This window comes from Coccinella septempunctata, chromosome 5 (genome assembly GCF_907165205.1).
Source record: "Coccinella septempunctata chromosome 5, icCocSept1.1, whole genome shotgun sequence".
Taxonomy (NCBI): domain Eukaryota; kingdom Metazoa; phylum Arthropoda; class Insecta; order Coleoptera; family Coccinellidae; genus Coccinella; species Coccinella septempunctata.
Window position 1 is genome coordinate 30,394,851 of NC_058193.1, and position 24,761 is coordinate 30,419,611.

General features: G+C 38.7%; 1 protein-coding gene across 2 annotated transcripts in view; it reads right to left on the reverse strand.

Annotated features, from left to right (window-relative positions):
• Window positions 1-325: 325 nt before the first annotated feature.
• LOC123314162 (lachesin-like) overlaps window positions 326-24,761 on the reverse strand; it is a 251,270-nt gene continuing 226,834 nt past the window's right edge. Inside the window, exons 3-6 of one of the 2 annotated variants that reach the window (XM_044899284.1) lie at window positions 16,707-16,917; window positions 6,418-6,545; window positions 708-876; window positions 326-653 (exon numbers count right to left, since the gene is read on the reverse strand). In XM_044899284.1, coding sequence (XP_044755219.1) covers window positions 553-653; window positions 708-876; window positions 6,418-6,545; window positions 16,707-16,917 — 609 coding nt within the window. In that variant the 3' untranslated portion in view covers window positions 326-552. Of the gene's footprint in view, window positions 654-707; window positions 877-6,417; window positions 6,546-16,706; window positions 16,930-24,761 lie in introns of both variants that reach the window. The other variant, XM_044899282.1, reaches the window with a different exon arrangement.

Here is a 24,761-nt window from a genome sequence, read left to right on the forward strand (position 1 = left end):
ATTCTGGATGATAAGTCAAATCCTCAGGATGAAAGATGAAAATGAATCAGGAGAACGATATAGAAATACAGACGAAAATTGTAGTTCAATCATGAAAATCAATTTCGTATTATCAATTTCCAATTACACAGTAATTCTTCCCAAAATGTATTTACAAGTTATCTTCAATCTTATCATGAAACTCTGAAAACCATAATAGAAAACCTACCTTTTCACCACTGATGATCATTGGAGAACATACAGTCATACTTCCAGCATTTTCCTCATAGATTTTCTCTTAAGTCATGGCAGGAAATGTTCCATCAAAGGTAAAGAAAAAGCTCTGTAAAATTTTGGTATTTTATTAAAATAAATAGTGTCGGTTCAAAGTTTATAATACATAGAGTGATGTGGCAACAGAAACGGACACAAATCAACAGATGTCTTAAAGCTACCAGTTTTCCATAAAATTTTTATAATAGTATATACAATAATAGTCTACATGACATGTACGATGGTTGCCGATGACCAGCGGCCGTCTGAAGTGACACAAAGAGCCGAACGCTCTATAGGTTAGCAGTAGACCAGGAGGACGTAGCAGATGAAAGCCAGAGCTCCAAGAGAAGGTCCCATGCGCTGGTTGCCTCCGTGCTGCATCGCTTCAGGTTGCTCTCCTGAAAATTTTGGAGGTTATTGGCGTGACAGGTGTGTAAAATGAGGTTATGTACCATTTAGAACGTGGACTGTGACGTTGGCGGATTTTGCATTGGAGGGGTTACATTGATAGGTTCCAGAATCGGTGGGTCTAGCCTTCTGGATGAGAAGAACACTACGGCTAGTTTCGCCACGTTCAGTAGCTACACTTACTCCGCCCCTGGAGCTCGAATAACTGATGATCTGCGAGAAAAAATCACAATGTTAATGCTGATAGTTTTATATTGGTAGTAGGAGCAACGGGTTGTTGAATAGTTTTGTATTCAACGCCGATGTGACGTTTCTTACTTCTTATTGAATATACGTTGAGCAAAGACGTTAGAAAAACGTTTCTGATTGGTGGTTACAGGAACGGGTTGCTGAATGGTTTTTATTCAACGTTTATGTAACGTTTCTCAATTCTTACTGAGCGAACTTGACCGTTTTATATTGGCAGTAGGAGCAACGGGTTGTTGAATAGTTTTGTATTCAACGTTTATGTGACGTTTCTTACTTCTTATTCAATATACGCTGAGCAAGGAAGTTAAAAAAACGTTTCTGATTGGTGGTTACAGTAACGGGTTGCTGAATGGTTTTTCTTCAACGTTTATGTAACGTTTCTCAATTCTTACTGAGTGAACTTGATATAGCACGACAATGAAACGTTTCTTCTTGGTGATTACAATAACTTAACTGGTTTCTTGAAGGTTTCTCATCTAACGTTGATGTATTATTCCCTACTTTTTATTGAATATATGTTTAACACTTTCCCCACCATATATGAACGTGTAATACACGTGGGTGCGTTTATTAGAGAGAAAGATAACGTTGATTATAGGTGAAATCAATGTATGACTCAGTTTGAGTTACAAAATTGAAGACCAGTTCCCCCACCACGTACACATACACTGCGCAAAAAAATCAACGCACATTCTGAAAATCTCAATTTTAATGGAAGTTAACTCTACATTGACTTTATAACTTATTTTTTATGTTCTCTCGGGAAGGTTTTGAACGAAACAAGACACATCAAATGGAAGAAAAATTCAGAATTTCACCGAATCTTATATGAAAGAAGTGAAATGAACAATTTTCAAAATACTGAAATGCTGATAAGTGATTTAATACTTGGTATTTCCACCCCTTGCGTTGGGCAACGACGGTTCATACTAAAAATGAGTGATCTTAAAATGTTCTGATCTAATCCTTCCCAGATTTCTCCGAGTTGGATTCCTAAGTCATTAAGAGTAGCTGGATGATTTTCTGAACTTCTCAGCCTTCTATTGAGGTTTTCCCAAACCTGCTCAATCGGATTGAGATCTGGACTTCTTGCTGGCCATTCCATTCGAGAGACTTCAACCTCTTCAAGGTACTCCTGAACGATGCGCGCACGATGGGGTCTGGCATTATCGTCCATAAAAATGAAATTTTCACCAATGTATGGGGCAAATGGCACTACATGCTCTTCAAGAATGTTCCTTATATACTTATCAGCATTCATAGCTCCATTATCAACGACCACTAGGTCTGTGCGAGTAGTCAAAGATATTCCACCCCATACCATAATCGATCCTCCCCCGAAACCAGTAGTATTCAGGAAATTGCACTGAGCATATCTTTCATGTGGACGTCTGTATACAAGGGAACGCCGATCACAATGGTAGAGGCAGAATCTAGACTCATCTGTGAAGAGAACTCTTTCTTAATCGGCCTCTTCCCAATAGATATGCTCTCTCGCAAAATCCAAACGCGCCCTTCGATGGACTGGGGTAAGAGCTGGTCCTCTTGCCGCGACACGAGGCTTTAAATCATATTCTCTGAGGCGATTCCTTATTGTCTGAGTGCTAATTTGCACCTCATGAGTTTGCTCAAGCTGAATTAGAAGGAGGCGAGCGGTTGCAAACCGTTGTCTCAACGAAGAAACTCTCAAGTAACGTTCTTGAATGGCAGTTGTTACCCGTGGTCTACCCTGTCCTGGTCTTCGGACATTCATACCTGTCTACCTGAATCACTACAACATTCTGGACACACTTGTATGGGAAACTCTAAACCTTTCTGCAATTCTTGTGTATGTCTACCCTTCTTCTCGCAAAACTACCGCTTGGGCACATTCCTCTTGGGTCAAATTGCGTGTTTCGCGTTGCATAGCGATCGAGTGTAGAAAATCAAACGAAAGAAAAACTATTGATCCCTAGAATTAATCGAGAACAACTGATTTTAGAATGGAGCCAATACATTCAAAATCTGATAATATCATCTTTTTTTATTCCTGCTGGAAAAAAACATCTGTATTGAAGAAAATCGTTGAAAGTGGATAACATATGCATGCATAATTCTGATAAAAATAATTATCATTGAGAACACCTTCAGTTGTAGAATAAATTTGAGATTTCCATAATGAGCGTTAATTTTTTTGCGCAGGGTAGTACCTACACATTGTGTGTTCATTGGGAGAAAGGTTTCCTCATCTATCTACCCGAGAACGCAGGGTTGTCAAATGAATAAAACCTTCATCCCAAGTTAACTTTTACCCTGGTGAAGTCCTGTCTTCGTCAGCGTTCCCAGAAAATGGGTTGATACATTCAATATAGCAGCTATTTTTTTTGCGGTGTGACCTCATCAGAACTTATTCGATTCGCCAAAATTAGCTTATTCGAAATCTCTGGCTCGGTTAAGGGGTTCAACGAAACATCGAACCAACAACACTGGCAATTCCTAAAGTTCATAATGGACCCTCCAGTTTTTCCAACCATTCTATAATTGCGATGATGCCGACCGCAGGAGTTCGGGCAGCTGTTTCTAGTGTTGAGAATTGTCGAAAATCCGAATTAATTCTGGTGTTTGTGAACTTTGCCAACTCGGAGGGTCAGGGTGTAACCCTAAGAAGTAGAGTTGGCCTTTGGCGTGCGTATCTTGTGAATCTAGAGGGTTAAAGAGTTCGGATTCAGCTGCATATAACTGATAGACACGAAGGAAAGTCAGAAAAACCGTTTACTATCATTAGTTAATCAACCATAAAGCAGGATATTCTCGTTTCAGTCATATTTCGAAAAAGTCCCTAGAGGAATGGCATATACAATGTGGCAGTAATGGAGAAGTTGTAGAAGTCCATCTACAGGCTATTCCTGATAAGATTGCAAACACTTTGGTGGATATAGGAATACAAACATCCTCATATAATATTGTATACAGGTTTCATTTCTGATTTGAATAAAAATTAAAACCATTATATCCCCTGAAGGCAGTTTCCGATTAAGTTAACAAATCACCCGGTATAATGATATTCAAAATTCCTTTGATATCTCCCTAAACTGCAGGAATTATTTATCCAATTAATCGAATAATATGCCACTATTGAGGTTCTCGATTTGATGGTTAAATTTTTTTGTTTATAGAGGCGATAACTTTCTTTCATAGGTCGATATTTAAAGTCCTATTCATTTTATCATCTCTTTTGTGATCCTTCAGGTGTAAATTTTGATTTTGCCTGTATAAGTGTCTAGACGAAAGTTAAAGTGAAATGAAATGATGAAGAAATATTCAAATAAAACTTCTATAAGATTCCAGTAACGTTGTTAGTTTTTTTTATCCAAGTTGCGACATGTTTTTGTTCGTAGTGTAATCGAAATCTCAAGGCGTAGAACATTCACTTTATTATAAAGTCAAAGTCACTCTATGCAATCACAAACGAGTACCTCTCAAAAGACTTTCTACAAGTTATGAACTCCCCTTTGACAGCCTAGCATTTAATTCTTTCAACTCCCAAAGTCCATTGACAAAGTTCGGTTTGTTCCTCCTAATTTTCACTGCAATATCTCGCCATCCATATAAAAGCCCTTCATCAAGCACCGGAACTTTTCAATAATCTTGCGCCGGGGATATTTCTGTTTGAATCATTCGTATTAATATTTGAGTTCTGGTTCTGATGAAGGGATGGCATAAATATCCCCATCTTTCTATTTAGATTAACAGGGATTTGGTGTTGTGGCAACGTTTCTGATTGAAAATAGACATCATCGTCATGTTGCTGAATAAGCCGAAAAACAGGGATTTTAAAAGAAAAATAGACTGACATTTACAAACATATTAGCATATTAAACCTTCTTATTACTCTACTGAGTGTCGATGAATTTAACTATTCCTCAAGATTACTGCAACGTCCTTCTTCTATTTTTCCTTTAACTCAGAAATAGGATACCATATTATCATATTATGATAATATAATAGATATAAAAGTGATATCCCTGTCTTACGACTAATATAATATAAAATAATATTAACCATACTCCATATAAATTTATTTTAGCAGTCGGTTGGCCATGAAATAATTTTCTCAAGTTTTTGTAACTATAGAACGGAGTAAGGTTGGCACTCATGAAATGTCGTTAATGTCAGAAAAAAGAGACAGGGTTTCAGAAAGTGCTATTCAGAATTCAGGTCCGCTCATTCAAATAGTTATACCCTATTCTAAAATATACAATACGTTAGACGGTACCGAACATATTCAATGTAAGTGAATTTGTCGAATGTTTCATCTGAATCTAAATGACTCATATTTCAGCTGAATATTTCCACAATCAGAAAGATTGTGAATGAAGAGGATGACAAAGAATTTCCTTCTATTGGGAGACCCAAAAATGTGGTGGCATTTGAGAATTTTATGTTTGAGTGAATTAATGCGAAAAGTTTACTACAGGATTTTCGATGAATGTCATCGTAGAATAAGTTCCCGAAAATTGATTTATCTATTTTCATTTGACTAGTCCTATACATTGTAAATGTCTTAAGGTACCAATAAATACCTAAGTATTATTATCATTATATCAATGTATTAAGATGAACAGCCACAAATACGCGCCAGTTGTTCTGTTAATTCATGTGAAATTTTTGTTCAATGGCTTAGTTCATCTTGACTTGAAACTTCCTTTAATTCCTTTTACTTATATTTATGCAAGATGATTTTTGTTGAAGAATTTAATATTCTTGTAATAATCTCTTAATTCCTTCAGGAGATACTCATTCCCAACCACTACATCATATACATTTCATCATAGAGTTAATATTTTTGAAATCTACAACTGATTCAACGTATTCAAACTTTAGCCAAAGAATATAACGAACGTTAACTCTCCTCAAGCTAGTGCATATTATGATATTATACTGATCTCTTGTATACTCCATGCAAATAACTGGATTTGGTATGCCTTCAATCAGTTTGTATAAACTTCAATTATGTTCGTCACATATTTTCCGAAGAGATTCGACATTGTGATATACGTAATAACAGAAACTTTTACGTAGAACGGACAACATAGCGTTGATTTAAAACCCAAAAATGTTTTGACAAGCGTCATACCCTCACATTTTCGTACTATACAGAGTGAAATGTGTCAAATTTCCATGGCCAACCGAGTGCTAAAATAAAAGTGAATGGAGTATACACATTTGAACTTGACAGTAGCCACAGTTGTTAACTAGAAAAAAAGGGTCAATGGAAGGTTAAGAACTATATGTCCTAGCTAGATCGTTCAGGTGGCCTTGACGAGGGCTTGGGACGTGTTTGATTGAAGCAGCAACTTCACATCTTTCATGGAATCATCTTGATATACCTATGCCATCAGAATACACCTCAATGAATCGATAAAAACATGAATCTAACGCATTAAAATCATCCCCGGAAGATGGAATATTCCTTCATATTGCTTATATAATACCACTCTCGCACAAAGCGAAATTAATACTCACAGCTTCGTTGTGGTTCCAGAATATGTAGGCGGGGGGCTCCGGGCTATGCCGGACGACGCAGGTGAGGTTGATGGTGCTTCCGCGATCGATGAAAAGCTCGGGGGCTCCAACTATTTCGGTGTCCGGCTCTGAAAGACACAAGGCTCACTTATTAGAATTCTAATCAGGGATGTCTAAAGGCTGTTTATCATGGGGGTAGAGAGGTGAGGGGATCCTCCGTATTCGGAGCGCGAGGTTCTTTGAGCGAAAAGCTATATATCTACTGGCGATATTAGTCCGCTGATGTTTGGGGATTGGGGAAGGAGTTTTATGGTGGATTTAATTCAGGTATTTTCATTTTCACTGATTAACAAGCAGTTGAAACCCTTTCCACTCTAAAGCCACTTAAGTTGTAGGGGAAGTAGGTACAAAATGACATAGTGTTTTGTGTTTTCATCATATTTATTTATTTAACGCAATTTTAATCAATCTCCTTGCTTTTTACTAATTTTAGGTTCATTGACTATCAGTATCAAAGTCTTTTGATTAAGTAGGAACTATAATAAAATATATATTAAGAAAAAATGCAACCGATAGATAATAGTAGAGAGATGGTGAGATGAACATTTTGAGTCAAGCAATTTTTTCTTTACGAACCGAAAATTGGCCCATGTCTCCTTAACCCATGTGATAGCTGAACAGGGGGCGAGAGAGACTTGACCATAAGTTTGTTTATCAGGAAAAACATTGAAAGGAAACAATTTCCAATTACCAACAATTGTCTAGGTCAAGGTTTTCATCATCAGATGTATCAGCGTATGGAACACATATTTTCTATTTTAAAGTCACTCTCACTTATTTCCGAGATGTTTTTCACTTTTGGAACCTTTGTATCTTTTTATATATTTATTTCTATTATTAAATTTCTTTTTTTTGAAGCAAACTTTTATCTAAGCTCAGTGCGGGAAACTTGGACCACTGATTATGTCTCTCGACCATAGCATGGGTCAAGTCTCCCGCACTCCCTTTTAGTCTATTCTACAGATATTTTCTTGAAACTTTTACAACTATTATTGAAGAGGCTCATCCTTTATAAAACAATATTAATCAATGAAAGCAATGAAACTTAATAACACCACGCACATATTAAACTTTTCAGACAGTGTAACAAACAAAAATTATTCAATTTTTTACTTCCTATTAACAACAAAATCACGTTCAACCCTGTCACTCCCGAAATGTTCTGATGGCGGCCAAAATGGAGCCACCACTAGTTGTGCCTTGTAACGAGAATGTCGTAAACTATTTACGGTAGCGCGAAATTTGAATTTAAATATTTGAGGTGGTTCAAGTCTCCTACCTGAGCAGGTCTCCCGGACTCCCCCTAAGTGAAATGCCCAAAAATTACACTTCGAAATGAATTAAGCTACTCACATTGAATTCATTAATATAAAATCAACAAATATCCAAATCAAACCCCATCATTTAAAATTTTCAACTCTCAGACAGTTAATAAAGTGAATTGAGTTAGATCTGCCAGGTGGCGCTTCGGTATTGTTATACTTTGTAGCGTCTACTGGCAAATCGTTTTTTTCTCGTCGAGGTGAGCATTGCATTCCTTTGACGACGTCAAATAAGACATGGTCAGCATCTACTCCTAGTACTCCTAGTCATGGTGGTTGGCTATGAGACTGTGCCCAAGTAGAGGGCATTGGAGATGATTACAAATACCAAACTTCTGCACCTTGTGATTGATAGATTAGCCCATAAGGCCATCCTAAAGCTATCCAGGGAAATTAAGGAATCAGAAAGTCTGGTCATCTCTGACCAAATACATCATATCAGCGAACCTTACCAGTAAGCATTGAGAAGAACTTTAACACGATGCTTTGTGAAAGAGAAAAATGGGAAAGGAATACAATACCCAGAATTTCGAAGTTAATACCATCAAATGGTATACTGATAGTTCAAAAACACAACCACAACGTGCTGGAATATACGGGGCAAGTACCAAATATGCACCATCGTTAGGCTACTACTCGCATGTTTTTCAGGCAAAAATGCTTGAAATCGAAAGATGCGTGGACATAAACCTGGAAAGAAACTATCAAGGATGTAACATATGATATAATAGTTATCCATTCTGATAGTCAAGCCGCTATCAAAGCACCGATTTCCTATATCATCGACTCAAAGCTGAGATGAGAGTGCCAAAGGAAGCTCAATGAAATAGGCAAGAACAACAAGGTCTCCTTAGCCTGGGTTCCAGGTCACTCTGGAATCAAAGGAAACGAGAAAGCCATCACATTCGCCAGAAATGGTGAACAAATGCCACTTACTGTTCCAGACTGTTTCAGTGGTATAGCAAAATGCACCTGTAGGAAAGAGTTTCTGGAGTAGGAAGATACCAATAGAAAATACTCTTGATGAATCTAACAAGGAAAGGATCAATACTGTTCACCTGGTTACAGAATGCCTCGCCATTGCAAGCCTATGTAAGGAATGCCTTGGACGAAAAAATTATAGGCGGAATGAGGACTTGGAACTCTGGAGCTGGAAGGCAAGCTGTAGAGGGCGCTGAGAACAGCTCTGATGGAGGGCACAATAGACCTTGAGGTTGCAGTGACGCAGTCCTGCTTTGGGCAGGAAAGTTCTAGAAGTGTTCCTCCTTCCTCCTTGAATCCATCCCAGATTTTGGAGTTCATTACAACTCTGAGACTGGAGGGAGAGCTGTAGACCATGTAATATCGAGAAAAGCCTTGATGGAAGGCAAAATAGATCTAATGGTCACAGTGCAATGAAACCCATTTATATCTTCAATATACTACCTAGATTGGCAAAGGATCTGTCCGTACAATGCAAAAATATCAATCCCAGCTCAACCCACTACGAGAAAAAACACAATCTAAACTTCGGAATGGAGTTTGGAGAAAGCAATATTTCAGGAATGTTTTCCCCACATTCGTATCTATAACATCAGCATCCGAAATAATAAACTGGAATTCCCCATGCTGTATGATCCCACGGCACAGCCACGCTCGCTGATATCCCAACTCGAATGAAGAATGTGAAGAACTCACCCGTAAGAAAAAACTCCAGGGGAAAAATCGTTAATCTAACAACTCGTCCGGAAAACTGCTGACTCCAACATCGGTATAATGCAGAACGAGGGCTGTAATTCAGGATGATTCCCATAAATCGCAGGGGTTTACACAGAAAAATACCGTCACGGATATCCTTCCTTAATTTCCCATATATCTTGCGCGCTGACTCCTGAATATTAAGCAAGCATTTCACCTTTTCTACTGTCGCGTCTCAACCTTTTTATGCACCGGACTACTCTGCCGAATCCGCTCCGATTGCATTACATAATTTCCGAGATAATCCGGATCCTTCACTTTGTCGCTTTCCAGTTGGAGTGGTGCTTTGACTGAAAGAAGAATGTTGAAATCCGGTAGGTTTGAACCCAAAGCCGAAAGGTTATACGCCAAAACTGCCGAGTCTGCGAGCCAAAGCTATATCGTTTGTGAAGGTACATCAACTAATGATGAAAAGAGTAATCTCCCTGAGAGAATATGGGAGATGAAATAGTCACACCAATTTTTACCGATTATGGAGACATACCTTGTGAGAACTTCAGTAAAAGACTTTCAAGATGTTCGTTTTATGTGGTCTATTTCGATCAAGAACCTAATGCCCCACGTTCATTACGAACGGCAACTAATTATTGAAGAAACACAACATTTTTCGTTGAAGAAATATGCGTGGAGAAAACCTAACCTAACCTAACCTAGAAAGAAGCTATCAAAAATGTGACAGCGATACACCAGAGCATCAGAATGCTCTGGCTACGTCATCATCATAATCATTGCTGTATCCCGTTACCGAGAATAAATCTACAAAAAGACTCAAAAACAAAACTATTGATGCGATCTAACTTATATTTTCTTAGGGCTACTTGCGACAGTGTGCCCTCCTGTGACTGAAGAGACCCAAGCGTGACCTACAGATCCTTCCACACTTCTTCTCGAGTCTCCATTATAACTGTGGACCAAAGACCTCCACTGTGATCTGTCTAACGCTAGTTTTTCCCAGTTATGATTGGCATTGACTGATTCTAGGGATTGATGCAGTATATCCTTAAACCGCTTATACTGCCCTCCTGGTTTCCGAGCTGCCTCTGTGAATTCGCCATACAAAGCTATTTTGGGGAAGTTTGTGTCTTGCATCCTCAGAATGTGGCCGCTCTATCTGAGTCGGGCCCTCGTTACTTGAGTCTCAATTGTTATACAACTCGCGCGCTGCAAGGCATCTGAATTGGAAATTTTATGGAACCATCTGTTAGTCTGGCTACGATCAAAGAACTGAGCTCTCACGTCAGATATTCTGAGATGGTATGGGAGTGTCGTAGGAAACTCAAAGAAATAGGGAAAGTATGAAATGGCAAACACACTGGCCACGTAATGGGTACGAACTCCTAACTAATTGACCCGCAACCTTTCTGTGGTGAGGAAAAATCTACCTACAGAGACCTCATGAGAGCTATTTTCGCCTTTATGTCATCTAGAGTCCGCCATCTAGTTCCAGAGTTCTGATGAACTCCAGTATCTAGGTTGGTTTCAAGGAGGTTGCCTCCCCTCTCCTACTTGTTTCTCGTAAAAGCATTTTTTTGCATTGGTTTGCGAAGGTGAGGCATTCACTAAGCGATCTGGAGTGTGTTCCTCCTGCCTACATAATCTGCTAGACCCCCATATGGAGGTGAGTTACCATTCCCAATCTATTTCTCTACGAAGCATCGTCGGAAATGTCCTCCCGGTGCTGGTTTTCTTAATCATCCATTTGCGGATGGGCTGTACTTGGCCAGATAGGCACAGGCTCTCATGGGCTAATCTGTTCATCACGAGATGAAGATGTGTGACATCTGTAATGACAACCAGTGCCGTAGTTGGGCACTCTCTCATAATTACAGTGATACAAACACTGGATAGCTGCCATTGTATTCTAACGAAAGTTGCTCTAGGTGTTGTTCTGACTTGCTGAGGCGTTCCAGACTATTGCCTCATAAGTAAGTGTTGGTCTTTCAATCACGATGTAAGTACATTAATCGTTGTATTTTTCTTCGGTAACATCAACAGGTTTGACCAGCCAGATTTCTGCACACAACCAATATCAAATTGCTTTGCTACACTAATAGAAGGAGCTTTCTATCTACTGTTATCTGAATAGTTGATGGCAGTCTCCCACTCTTTGTTACCTCCATTTAGAGAGATGGATTGCATAGCTGGAAGTTTCCTTTTCCTGGTAAATAGGATTGCTGTGGTCTTGGCTGCGTTGATATTTAGCCCTACTGACAAGCACCGTTGCTCAATAATTTTGAGGCTCTTTTGCTATTAGAATTATGTCGTCGTATAGCATAAATACTCGAAGCCAAGCTGCGTAAGCCTAAAGAGCAGCTAATCCACAAGGAGGCTCTATAGAAGGGGGAGATATTACTCCGCCTTGAAGTGGCTGCAACACGCCTTGTCAGTTCCTTCTCGACCAACACATATGCCTCGGATATGTGCACCTCCATACATGTTATTCAGAATACTCTGGATGACTTAGATCAGCTGACAAAGAGCAGTCTATGTCTATCGGTCTGCCCTGTAAGCATGCTGCCATTTAGGTATGGTGTACCATCCAGATTTTCTTTTAAAACATAGCTATCCCCTGTTTTCTCCATCGTTTTCCGCAGAAACGTCGTTCAAAATTGGTTTAAGTGATCGGGGATCAGTCCCATCTTCCTTTTACGTTTTCGGTATGAAGGCTACTCTTGCCCTTCTCCATTTCCTTATCCATCTTTGGATGATCTTCAGAAGCAAGGTGACCTAAAGACGACGTACTGGTGAGAACTACCCTGACTGGGGGCACAGATACATCTCAAGGTAGTGGTATCTAATGCACTTCAATATAACCTCATTGAACTCCGACTACTCTTTTCAAAGATGGAATTACTGCTCCAATAAAATCTACCCAAACCCCGCCGACAAGAAATTCTAATAGTCCCAGAAATTCAATCAAACTTCTCCACACCCAAATCCCCCGCAACGAGACAGCAAAAGAGGGGAACCGTTTCGACGTCCGTCCAAATTTCGAAGACGTACGATTTTAATTAACTGCAATTTTTCAACTCTCGTAATTCCGTCTGGCGATAGCCAGACCGAGTGAAAAGTTTTACAATCGCGCAATCAAACAGTCCGAAATATTTTCTAGGGGCCTGGTGTCTCTGAATGCTAACCCGGAGGCGGCCTGGAGACGGTAATTTGGGGCTTAAGCTCTTCCTTATTTATTTAACCACTTGTGAATGGATATCGTCTTCGGGAGATTGGGCAGGATGGAGTGAAACCGTTGGATTCTGCCGTTAAAGTTTCTGTATAAAAGGGGAATTAGGGCGGTTTGCATTCTTTTCCGTTTTTTTTTTTGAGTTGCTTCGAATGAGAAATTCGTTTTGATAAGTAAAAAAGGAGTTGAAAAGTTTCCTTTGGGGGAGATTAAGAGTTGAATATATTATTTCTCTCATTTTATGGTGGAGGTTTCCATAGATATTGTGGAACTTCAAAAAGTAAAACAAGCTAGAAAAAAATATCCCATTATTCAACACACTATTACGAAAGCGCTGGTGGGCCACACAAAAAAAAATCCAAATGTATAATTCCGACCTACTAAGTCAAAATTCTGAATTACAAGTCGGAATTCCGAATTTCAAGTCTGAATTTTGAGTTACAAGTCAGAATTCTGAGATACAAGTTGGAATTCCGACTTGCAAGTCGGTATTCTGAGTTACAAGTCGGTATTCTGAGTTACAAGTCGAATTTCTGACTAGCAAGTCGGAGTTCTGAGTTACAAGTCGGAATTCTGAGATTCAAGTCGGAATTCCGACTTGCAAGTCGGTATTCTGAGTTACAAGTCGGTATTCTGAGTTACAAGTCGGATTTCTGACTTGCAAGACGGAGTTCTGAGTTACAAGTCGGAATTCTGAGATTCAAGTCGGAATTCCAACTTGCAAGTCGGTATTCTGAGTTACAAGTCGGTATTCTGAGTTACAAGTCGAATTTCTGACTTGCAAGTCGGAGTTCTGAGTTACAAGTCGGAATTCTGAGATTAAAGTCGGAATTCCGACTTGCAAGTCGGTATTCTGAGTTACAAGTCGGTATTCTGAGTTACAAGTCGGATTTCTGACTTGCAAGACGAAGTTCTGAGTTACAAGTCAGAATTCTGAGATTCAAGTCGCAATTCCAACTTGCAAGTCGGTATTCTGAGTTACAAGTCGGTATTCTGAGTTACAAGTCGAATTTCTGACTTGCAAGTCGGAGTTCTGAGTTACAAGTCGGAATTCTGAGATTGAAGTCGGAATTCCGACTTGCAAGTCGGTATTCTGAGTTACAAGTCTGAATTCTGAGATACAAGTCAGAATTCTGAGATGCAAGACAGTAGTGGGGCTAGAATTGGTCGAATGACATTTGCTTTGTTGCATTCGATTGTTGCCGAATCATGTGAGCAAAATGCCCTCTGTAGAGCAGATTTGTCTCATTCAAGGCACATTTGGACCCTTAACCTACACCTACCCTATCTCTTTGCTTTCAAAAGTTTTAATGGACGTTATTGATTGTGATAAGCTCACAGAGCTTCTGAGGGGTTCGTCGTTACCTACGGGGAATCAGGATAATATGATAATCTCTATATTAATAAAAGAGGATCTATGGTTTACTTCAAAATGCTTTATTGTTCTAACGATCAAACCAAATTGGACAATTCTTTTTTTGTTGTGTTTATTATTGTTAGGGCAAGGTTTATATAACAAAATATTCCCAAAAAAAATTGTACAGAAAAAAAAAGGCATTCCTTTTTCTTACGACCAATCGAGCAATCACGATGAGTTAGTTATTATTATCTACCCTAGAAATAATTTAAATGGCATAACTAGGTTTGCCGGGTCAGCTAGTATGTAATATATCTGTAGTATCCATATATGCTCGTAGGGTGACAATAAGTCGATCGCTTCTTCGTGTTTTGACACCATTTTCAAAGGCCTCTCGCGAGCACTTTATAGGTATTGCTAAGGACTTACGGCCAGTTTCATAATCAAACTTAAAGCCCTTTCAATTTTAAAGCTTTTCTTTAACCCTACCGAAACTGACACTAAACGAAACTTAAAGTGACTTTGAACTTGATTATGAAACTGGATGTAGAAATTTCGATAAAGTGCTCGAATCACTAAGCCATAAGAAAGGTTTTGAAAAGTTCCCAGGAGCATAGTTCACGGGAGTACGGAAATACCCCAAGTGCTTTCTCAAGCACTGAGCACGAAGCTTTGGGACAGCTCAGGTATGGTGCAACCAAAGAGAAAAATAGAATATCATTTCATTCATCCTAAATTCCTCCAAGAAGCCAAAAACACATTCAAATGCAAAAAAAACAAAAGTCATTAGACCTATTTCAGCCCACCTCCTGCCTTGCATCTCAAAATTCCGACTTACAAGTCGGAATTCCGACTTGTATCTCAGAATTCCGACTTGTATCTCAGAATTCCGACTTGTATTTCAGAATTCCGACTTGTATCTCAGAATTTCGACTTGTTTCTCAGAATTCCGACTCGTATCTCAGAATTTCGACTTGTTTCTCAGAATTCCGACTTGCATGTCGGAATTCTGACTCGTATCTCAGAATTCGGAGTTGAAAGTCAGAATTCCGACTTGCAAGTGGATTTTTTTTGTGTGGAGTTCAGCGCTTTCGTTCACTCTTCTTTTGATTGAATACATTCATCACTAATGGGCGCAAAGAAAAAATTCGTCGTTAAGAAGGCAACGAAATTTGGATAAACGTGATTTTTATCTTGAATCACTTTATGCTCCCAAAATGAAAGTGGGTGAAACAGCTGTGATGAAATCCTGATCGCAGGTTCGTAAAACTTCTTTCATCACGTTTTTAACATTTCTGACTTCTAGGGTTATTTTCTTTGGTCGACCATCTGCTCTTTCCTGCTACACCAGCTTAGTTTAGTTGTGAGGAGGTTGTATCTTTCGAAGGACATCATTATGAATAATGATATCGAATGAGCTTAGGACTATTACTGGTTAGCATTCATGCGAAAAAGACATAACCATTATTCTGAATAATACGAGAGTTTGAAGCCGAGTTTATTCAATTCGAAGAAAATAATACGAAGGAAAAGGTGGCACTTCTAATGGACGTGGAATATGCTGGAAAATAATGGTTCTGAATGTAGGAGAGACTTACAGCAATTGTGGAGTTGGATGGGAAAGGTTTGCACAGTATGATTTGGGTTTACATGTAATACTCAGATAGACCCATATTTTATTTAGGTTAGGTTAGGTTAGGTTCAAAGTAGATAGTCACCTGAAAAACTTTCTTCGAGAGGCACTAATGGCTTATTCAATTCATTATACGTTTATTTCAAGATATATGTTCTCGAAGCTTGATCTTTTTATTACGCCAATTCCACTTTGAAATGTATAATCTTGAATTTTAGCATTGGTTATTTCATTTGATGTCTGGAGATTTTTCTTATTATTCATTGTGATGACTGATCATTTCATGGAAAAGAAATAAAAATCTCTTCCATTTCCTTTATCAATCACCATAACTCACCTCCAGTGCTGAATTTACAAGCCATAAAAATCACAGTTGACTTGACTATATCAATGGAAAACCGTAAAGGTAATGTTAACGCCTTTCACACCGAAAACCGTCCAATCTTGACGGTCGATCTGAACGAATAAAACGCGGTCGATGTTGTTTTAGGCATATTAACCCAATAAATTTCAATTAGAGAATATTATTTTACGAGTCCCAGAGCTTATATCGCACAGCGTAAATCACGAGTCCTCTTTTACAGGTATATTTGGATAAAGCAAGGGATGCTTTATGAACATGGTGTAATGAAATTTTACGTATATTACATCGGGACAAGGCCGGCTGCGTTGAAAGGATTAGTTTTTGATTTTCATCGAGCGAATTGAGATTAACTCGGTTTATTTTGTCCATTACTTGATGGAGTTTTTGTGTCCTTCATTAATGAATTATGGTCCGAGGGGCTTATTTACCTGCCGAGAAAATGAATCTATCAATTTTTGACGATTGTACCTATGGGTTTCAAAGTAGTGTCCAAAATACAGCGTAATTTTTGAAAAAGGCCTGAGTCTTCAACTATCTTTGGTATCTACAATGTATTTATGCCTATTTCAAGTGAGTGTGAAGGTTCTGTACCCAAGAAAACAGGCGCTAGAGTAAATTCTCAAATTTGTACTCACCGATAACAGTAAGATGAATAAAGTGTGAGAGGTGTGGAGTGGAAGATACTTGACATTCGTATATTCCAGAGTCACGGTGTTGTGGGTACTTGATCTGCAAGGTCCAGTCTTCCGAGTGTGGCTGATGAATGGCTCTGAACCTCTGGTCGCTGGTGTAGGTGTATCTGCCAACTGTGAGGAGATGAACATCCCTGTGACGCACCCACGACACCTGTAGGGACATCTGCAATTAGAGAGTACACTGATCCAAGGGGATCTTTGGCTAAGCGGTGCGGAGGAAAGTTGAAGTGATAGGTCATGAAAACCGGTCTATTTTCTACAGGAAAACCATTCAAAAATGATTTCTGAACAATAACGTTTTAAGCATCATGCAATATTCTCAGTCTTCCATAAATTTCAATATAATTTGTCACGAGATATTTCATTCACTTCTCCTAGTATTGTATTATTAGTATTTACCATATATTTTCGATATAATCATTTTTTTTCAACAATTCATTTGCACTCTGTGTACAAGCAATAACTTAAAAAGTACCATACTGATTCAGAAGATTTGGCAGCTTCGTGCTTAGTATCCTATCGCTTATCCACAACAGGTTTTGGATATTCCTTCCTTCGCAATGTTCATCAAAGAACATCGATGTTCATCAAAGAACATCGAGCTTGGGACGAATAAGAAAATGCCTAATCTTCTCCCGTTCCTTTTCAAGACATGAGAAAGCCTGAGAAACTACTTATTAATTGGGTAACGTGTCCAGCAGAAAATGCAGTATATTGATTCTCTTTTTTCTTCTTCTATTACATTCATATGATTACGTACCTATCTATCGAATCAGACAATCCATTACTTCCATCATATCAGATGGCAAAATCCTCCGTAACTATACTCCTCAATTTAACAATTCCTGCATACTGGACAGGACAGCTGCCCTAGGTCGAAACTATGTATAATACAACTGAATTTCAATTCCTATCGTACTTCGCTCACAGGTCGTATAAATTGGCCCACAAAACATTACAGTATTCAGGCCTATTCGTGTTGTAGCTGGGTAGATATATTGCGTTAGGTTCGCGTTCGCTTAGACGGAACGGAATTAAAACTGGCATTCCAATTCAGACTTGGGACAATTCCCATTTGGATTGCGCTAGCCATTATTGGTATTAAGCTCGCCTCTTTTGGTTTTCCTCTGATGAGAGTAGTAGTATTTTGCAGCAAGTTGGAGCTCACATTGTGGAATTTCGTGAAAAGGATGATATCCTCTTTAGCAGCGATTTTCTTGACGAATTTTCAGCTGAACCCAGCTTTTTCAGGATTTTTCGAAGGTCAGCTTTCGAGTCGTTTATCTCTCAATAAAAGTAGCCGTAGATGGTAATGTGATACATATTCTGAAAGAACAATTCTTTTACTAATCAATCTGAGAATTTCACCCATCTAGGTGCAACCGTTCGATCTTGACGAATTTTTAACCGAACCCAGCTTTTTCAGGATTTTTCGAAGGTCAGCTTTCGAGTCGTTTATCTCTCAGTAAAAGTAACCGTAGATGGAAATGTGATACATATTCTGAAGGAGCAGCTTTTCTAGTAATAAATCTGAGAATTTAATCCATTTAGATGCAACCGTTCGGTCTTGCCGAATTTTTAACTGAGCCCATCTTTTTAGGAATTTTTCCATGGTCACCTTTTGAGTCGCGTATGTTCCAGAAAAATCATCACAGATCAGAAAGTAACGCACATTCCAAAGAAACAATTCTTCTAGTAATAAATCTGAGAACTACAGCAAGGCAGAAAAAAGTTGACTTCAGAAATATCCACAATGCCGTGAAAAATTACGTTTTTCTTCCCCATTATATGAGGGATGTCAACATTAAGCGTAGACGAAAGCGAGTTTGGACATATTCCATATGTTTCCCCAACTTAATGTCCAGAGGGATCGCAAGAAATTGAAGAACCTGAGGGACCTTCCAAACGAGTCAATTCGGTTTCCTTGGAGATTTATTGGGGAGGATATATAAATAACTGAATTTCACTGAATCTAATCAGGGCCAACAGTTTTTTGCCTAGTGGGGATCTCGTCTCGAAACGATCGTTTTCATTATTTATTCATTTGAGTTTAACTTACAAAAACCATCTTCGAGGAGGATTCAGGGATCTTCACTCCGATGAGTTTGACAGGCGTAGGCGTAGAGATTTTTTCAGAAAGCCTTGAAGATCAGTGCGGAGCAGCTACGCAATATACTGCACCACAAGAGTTAAGGAAATTCAGAAATTTTGTGTTTCAAATGTTTATTTTTCTGTTCATGAGACATCTTAATGATTTATTTTAATTTTTTTACCACATTTCAAAAAGAAAAGTGGGATATTCAAATATCAAACAAACAGATAGGACCATTGAACATTTCCTGAAATAACTAGTCGTTTGATATTTTTGACCCAAAAATGGAAACCTTTGACTCCATTTTGCTAACCATGTAACCTTTAAAACAAATGCTATTCTAATCGTCAGAATTCGCATAAGTGTCTAGTGCTAGAACAAAGATTGTGATGCAGGTATGATAAAAATATATTTTGCTTTTCCACCTCGACTAAAGTCGACATTGTCGAGTTCGAAAGCTCTTCTGAATAATCCCGGGAAACAATGAACGCCATCATCTGACCCAGAAAACTTGTCCCATAGTTCGCAATGCCCCGGCATCCAGTGATGGTTCATAAAAGAATTTTACGACGGCGTGATTCATTCATCACAACTTTTGGAAACATATAAACGGAAGATATTTATACAGTTGTAAAACTGAATATGTGCTGGCTTCGGCTGTAACGCGAAATCGATGTATTTATTCACATTTTTGTAGGTTTCTCGTTGTTCGGTATTGTTAGCATCGTTTTACGATTTCTAAAATTTTGTGGAGGATGGGAATGCGTCGTTTGTCAAGCAATTTCGTATGCTGATTGAAGAGCATTTCGAATGAAGCATGCATTTTTCATGGGTTTTATCTCTGATCATCTGCAACACAACGAATTGAACAATAGTATCATTTGAAAAGGGGGAGAAGTTTCACTTTTCGTGGCAATAATTCCTTTATTGGAAAAAAAGGAATATATTGAATGAAAAAAAATTAATACGCTGAAATCAGCAAGGAAATGCCTTTCCTATATTATGTTGTGTTGTGAATTTGATCTTGAAAGATGGCCCTCTAGAATCAAAATTCGATGTGTCTGAGCATTTTATGGAAATGAGTTTATTCACTCTATTATATTGCTTCCGATTGAAGAGTGATTGATATCTAACCTCTTACTAGTCGACTTTAGAACTTCATACAAGAAGTTCGGTTACTATCTACTTTGAATTTGTTATGAATGTTTCTACCTTGTAGAGAGAAACCATCCTCTGGGTACAGCAGTTTCCCTACTAGCGGATTTAAGGGCATGTTATTTTTTTTTTGGACCAATAAGCAGAATAGCAGCAAAGATCAGTCCTCTTCGCCTATCCGTCCCGTGCTTAAAATTTAATGGAACGCATTGAAATTGGATGAGGACAAGTCAGCTATCTGGAATATTTTATGTAGGAGATTTTTGGAAAAATGCTTCATTCTCTCGTTTTTCACTTTCATTTTGTTGTACTGTTCATTTTGAGATGCATATTCTGCAATTGGTGGGATATAGAGCTCTTAGTTGACGAGTATTATAATTTATATCTCAAGGTATATCTCAAGATTAAGAACTTTGTCAATCAAACTTGCCAGTCCATGAAAACCATAATTTTTGCTACGCTGGGGGGGTGTAATGATAGTCCATTTTTTTGACAAAGATCAAATTTTATGTTAGAGTTTCGTTTCTCTTATTTTAAATAAATAAATGAATAAAACAAAGGGGTGTTCAAATATTGGTCTTCTTCGCCTATCGGTAGGTTTTCAGAGGTTCGTTTCTGTTGATTTTTTTGCTATTTGGATAATTGAATTCGAGATCCATGCGATTGATATTTCCGCCATTATTTGAAACAAGAAAAAAGTGTTTTTTTCTCTTTGTTGTTTTTTCATCTACATAAAAAACCGTATTATCAATGAATTTTGCATGAAAAAAGTGGTGTCCAGATAACAACCTTTTTCATTGTATTGATATGCGATAAACCGTCACCGAGGATACTGGGCATCTGTTGAAGAGTTAATAAATAGGCCTGCTTTTCCGAAGAGCAGGCATTTGATATTTTCACTAGATTCGTCGATCAATCTATATCAAATTCTTGCCACGAATCCTTCCTTCTGTCTGAACAACTCACGTTTGAAGAACAATGTATGAAACATTTTATTTCCTAGAAAACAATCTTGTTGTATCGTCATTATAAATGATGATTGCATAATTAACTAATCTGTCAGGTATAAATCCTACAAGAAGTCTACTCAAGAAGCTTATCACCAGAAAATCCCCATCAATCATGTCCAATATGCCAGTATCGGATTCATTCATCATTCCGGCCGATATTCCGATAACGAACTAGACGTCCGAAGTAGTTCGCGTCTCTCGACGCAAAAATCTATTCAAATTAGGCGCGCCATTATTCATTGTTTCTCCCCGTGGAGATGAATACGTATAAATTATTGGGGATATCGGAAAAGAAGCCTATCTGCGAGTGAATGGATGCTATAAAGATTGATGACGGCGCAGACCGTGGAAAAGATTGCAAATTCGGCGGATTTTTCATCTATTCTGACGCCCGGTCCGTCGATTTCAATACTGGAACATACGTCAAAGTCGTGCGCGTACACTCCACGGTTCCATCCATCCGGCATCGATATATTTACCGATCGGATGCCCGGGCACTCTATTCGGAATAACTTCGCATTTGTAGGGAAATCCGGAAGCCTCGCATCGTTTTGTCTTCTTTTGTGCTGCCACCGCCATCCATCACGGGGATTCGGTGTTTCCGAACGGGTTTTTCTCCTGCTCAACAGGATGAAGAATGGATTTTGGAGGTGCGGGATGTGGCGGGAGGTGACCGGATTCCAAGAGAATGGAGCGTGCCCCTCCGCGATTTCAATATTGTATTTTTCTTCATTTGAACGACCCACGAAGGTTAGATCTTAATACGGGGAGTACCTTGGATAAATGGAGTATAGAAAGAGGAAGTTTATTGATACAGTATTTGAGAATCTGCAGATCAAAGCTCTCCAGGAAAGTATTCCCGTAATATCTGTCAAAGTTGCTATTTCCAAGCGAGAGATATTCGGAAGCTCTGAACAAAAATCCCAGTTCCTTTCCACTAGTTCACCACGTGGTCATGCCGAAGAAGGTTCAGCGAAATACCTTCTCTAAAAGTCCCAAAGAGTCTCTATGCTCCACAGAGTCTATAGTCTTGTTATGCAGTAGTATCGGGAGCAGATTTAAACGCTTCAATAGTTATAGTCATAGTTTGATAAGGGCGTTACATGTCCCTGCGATCTTAGGGTCTATTCCCTCTATCTATTCTCAGCGGCCTCTACAGCTCTACAGCTCGCCATCAAGCTCCAGAGTTCCAATGAACTGCAGTATCTGAGAGTCCTCATTCCTCCTATAATGTTCTCGTTCAAGACATTCCTTAGGTACGTAGGCTTGCAATCGCGAGGCATTCTGTAACCTGGTGAACAGTAACGCTTTATAAGGCGACAAAGGTGGGAAGCGGCCTTAAAATTTCGGATGAATTTCTTGGAGTGATCTGATCCTGGAAAATACCTCCAGAGTGTTTCTCTTTTGGTTTCTTCCTTCTCCAGAAACTCTTTCCTATAGGTGCATTTTCTTACACCATAGAAAGGCTCTGGGCCAGTATGTGGCGTTTGTGCTTTCCTGCGAGTGTGATGGCTTCCTCGTTTTCTTTGATTCCAGAGTGACCTGGAATCCAGACTAAGAAGACCTTCTTGTTCTTGTCTATTTCATTGAGTTGGACGCTTCAATATATCCACTGCCTTTTGCAGCTAGTTTTGAGCTCCTGCAGGAGAGGGTGAAGCAAGTCAAGTGATAATTTGTTCATTTCTGGGTCATTTTTGGATAACCAAACTTCTTCTTCCAAAGGGAATCATTCTCATGATGTACCAACCGACAGTAATATCACAAAAAAGAATATACTCCTGTAGTTTGCCTGTTTTTTACATGTTCTGCAGAATGGGCCACTGAGTGAACAATTAACTCAAGAGGAGTTTTTGGTCCACTATCATAATAGGTCTGATGAAGAAATGCTTTCGAAGCATTGAAAGCCTTGATTCGCAAAAAGCAATAGGTTTGATGAACTCTCAAGATTATGAAAATTCAAGAAAAGTAGCAAAATTATGTTCATTACAACTGCATACTACATCATGATGAAAGATGCTCGAGCAGGAGAGAGAAATAGTGCCCGCTGCGGTAAGATTCGTAACTCATTAACTACACCATTTCCATTTAAAGGTTGAATGTCGACAATGTCCATCTGTAAAATGCATTTATTTTACAGAACTGGCGAAGTGTACAACACATGTTTGTCTGATACATTTCTTGCTGAGAATAATATTCAGTTCTGCAAAGAAATGATGAACTTAACATTCTACCACCAAGTAAATGACTAGGTGTCTTATACCCCAAAAGTGGTAGTTCTTGGGAAACAAATCCTCTTCTAGAACAAGGACGTGGAGACTATGACAGCTTTCCCTGGAAGAACAAGTGATTGATCTCCAGGACTAAAGACGAAAACCCTTTTTTTCGAAGGTTTCAAGGCTTACTCTATGGTCTTCCTGAAATATATACTGTGATTGTAAGGTAAGTGGATACCTTCAGTTGAATCCTCGAGCTTTTTGGTAGCAATCAATGTATAAAAATAGCAAGAAGACAAAAAAAGGCCCAACTCGAATAGCTGAATCGATCCGATAGGAATTAAAGCCAGGGAATTGGTTAAATAAATCCACCGACTGAATCCGAAACTGAACATCCCCCATTCTTTCAATACTGCCCCATGTGAAAATATATTCAGCGCCATTAAACACATTTAACGTATTCGTTATCGTCTTTTTTCGCTTCCCCCGTGCCTGAGCTCAGTCGAGAATGACACGGCTCTTGTCTTCGGCGGGGTTATCTCTATGATAATGTCAACCCTGTCCCACTCTCTCCTCTCCTAATGCTGATTTAATTTTTCCGCTCTTCGCAAGGAACCTTACCGTGCTCCAAAGCCTCGAATATTGAATAAGGTTGATGTTTTCCGCTTTCACTACGTTGTTTCTCCAAGACGAGGTCAGGGGGATTCATCTCGGGTAAGTTGTAGGGTGATCGATTAGGGACGGGTTAAGTTCAATGGATATTCTTGGTTGACCGAAGTGGAGGAGTGAGGAAGTTTGTGATAGTTGATTTGATAGTTCAACGACGGTCAAATGGGATTATCAATAGGGGTAGGACGGTTTCTGTGTTGGTCCCAACAATATAGATACAGTTTATGTTTTATTTGATCAGATATTTAATTGGTATTATCGTTCTTTCCAAAAAACTTGAAGAATGAAGAGTTTCAGAGAAAAAAATTCAATTGAAAATATGAGAAATTCTAGGTTTCAATAGCAGAGTTGAGAAAAGACTGAAGGAAGAGAAAATTGAAAGTGAAGGTGCAGCAAGTACTTGGTTGGTCCTTCACGAGCTTGTCTCAAGCATTCTATTCCTCGAGGTATACTTTCGATGAGACCATTCATAAAAAATTTTTAGGTGGTTGTTCTAGGAAAGACAGTTGTCTAGACATCTCTGCTCATACATACTCAATAAAATTCGTGTCTGGAGAACCAGTTGGCCAGTCCATCCTTTCAATAACCAGGTGAGAATGTGCGGACATAAAATTTCAAGTTAAACCCAATTTTGTTTGAAGGTTTTTGAACCTGTTTCAAATTTTTTTGGAGTTTGTATCTGTTAGATAGCTGAATTTACTGAATACTCCCAATTCCCAATGATGTGAATAATAGGGAATACTACTCCTGACGAAAATGATGTATATTGTATGAAGTATCTTTGAAACGTCACATTTTGAAATAACCATTTCAATCGTTTCCCAAAAAAATTATTATATTTAAAATTTAAAGCGTT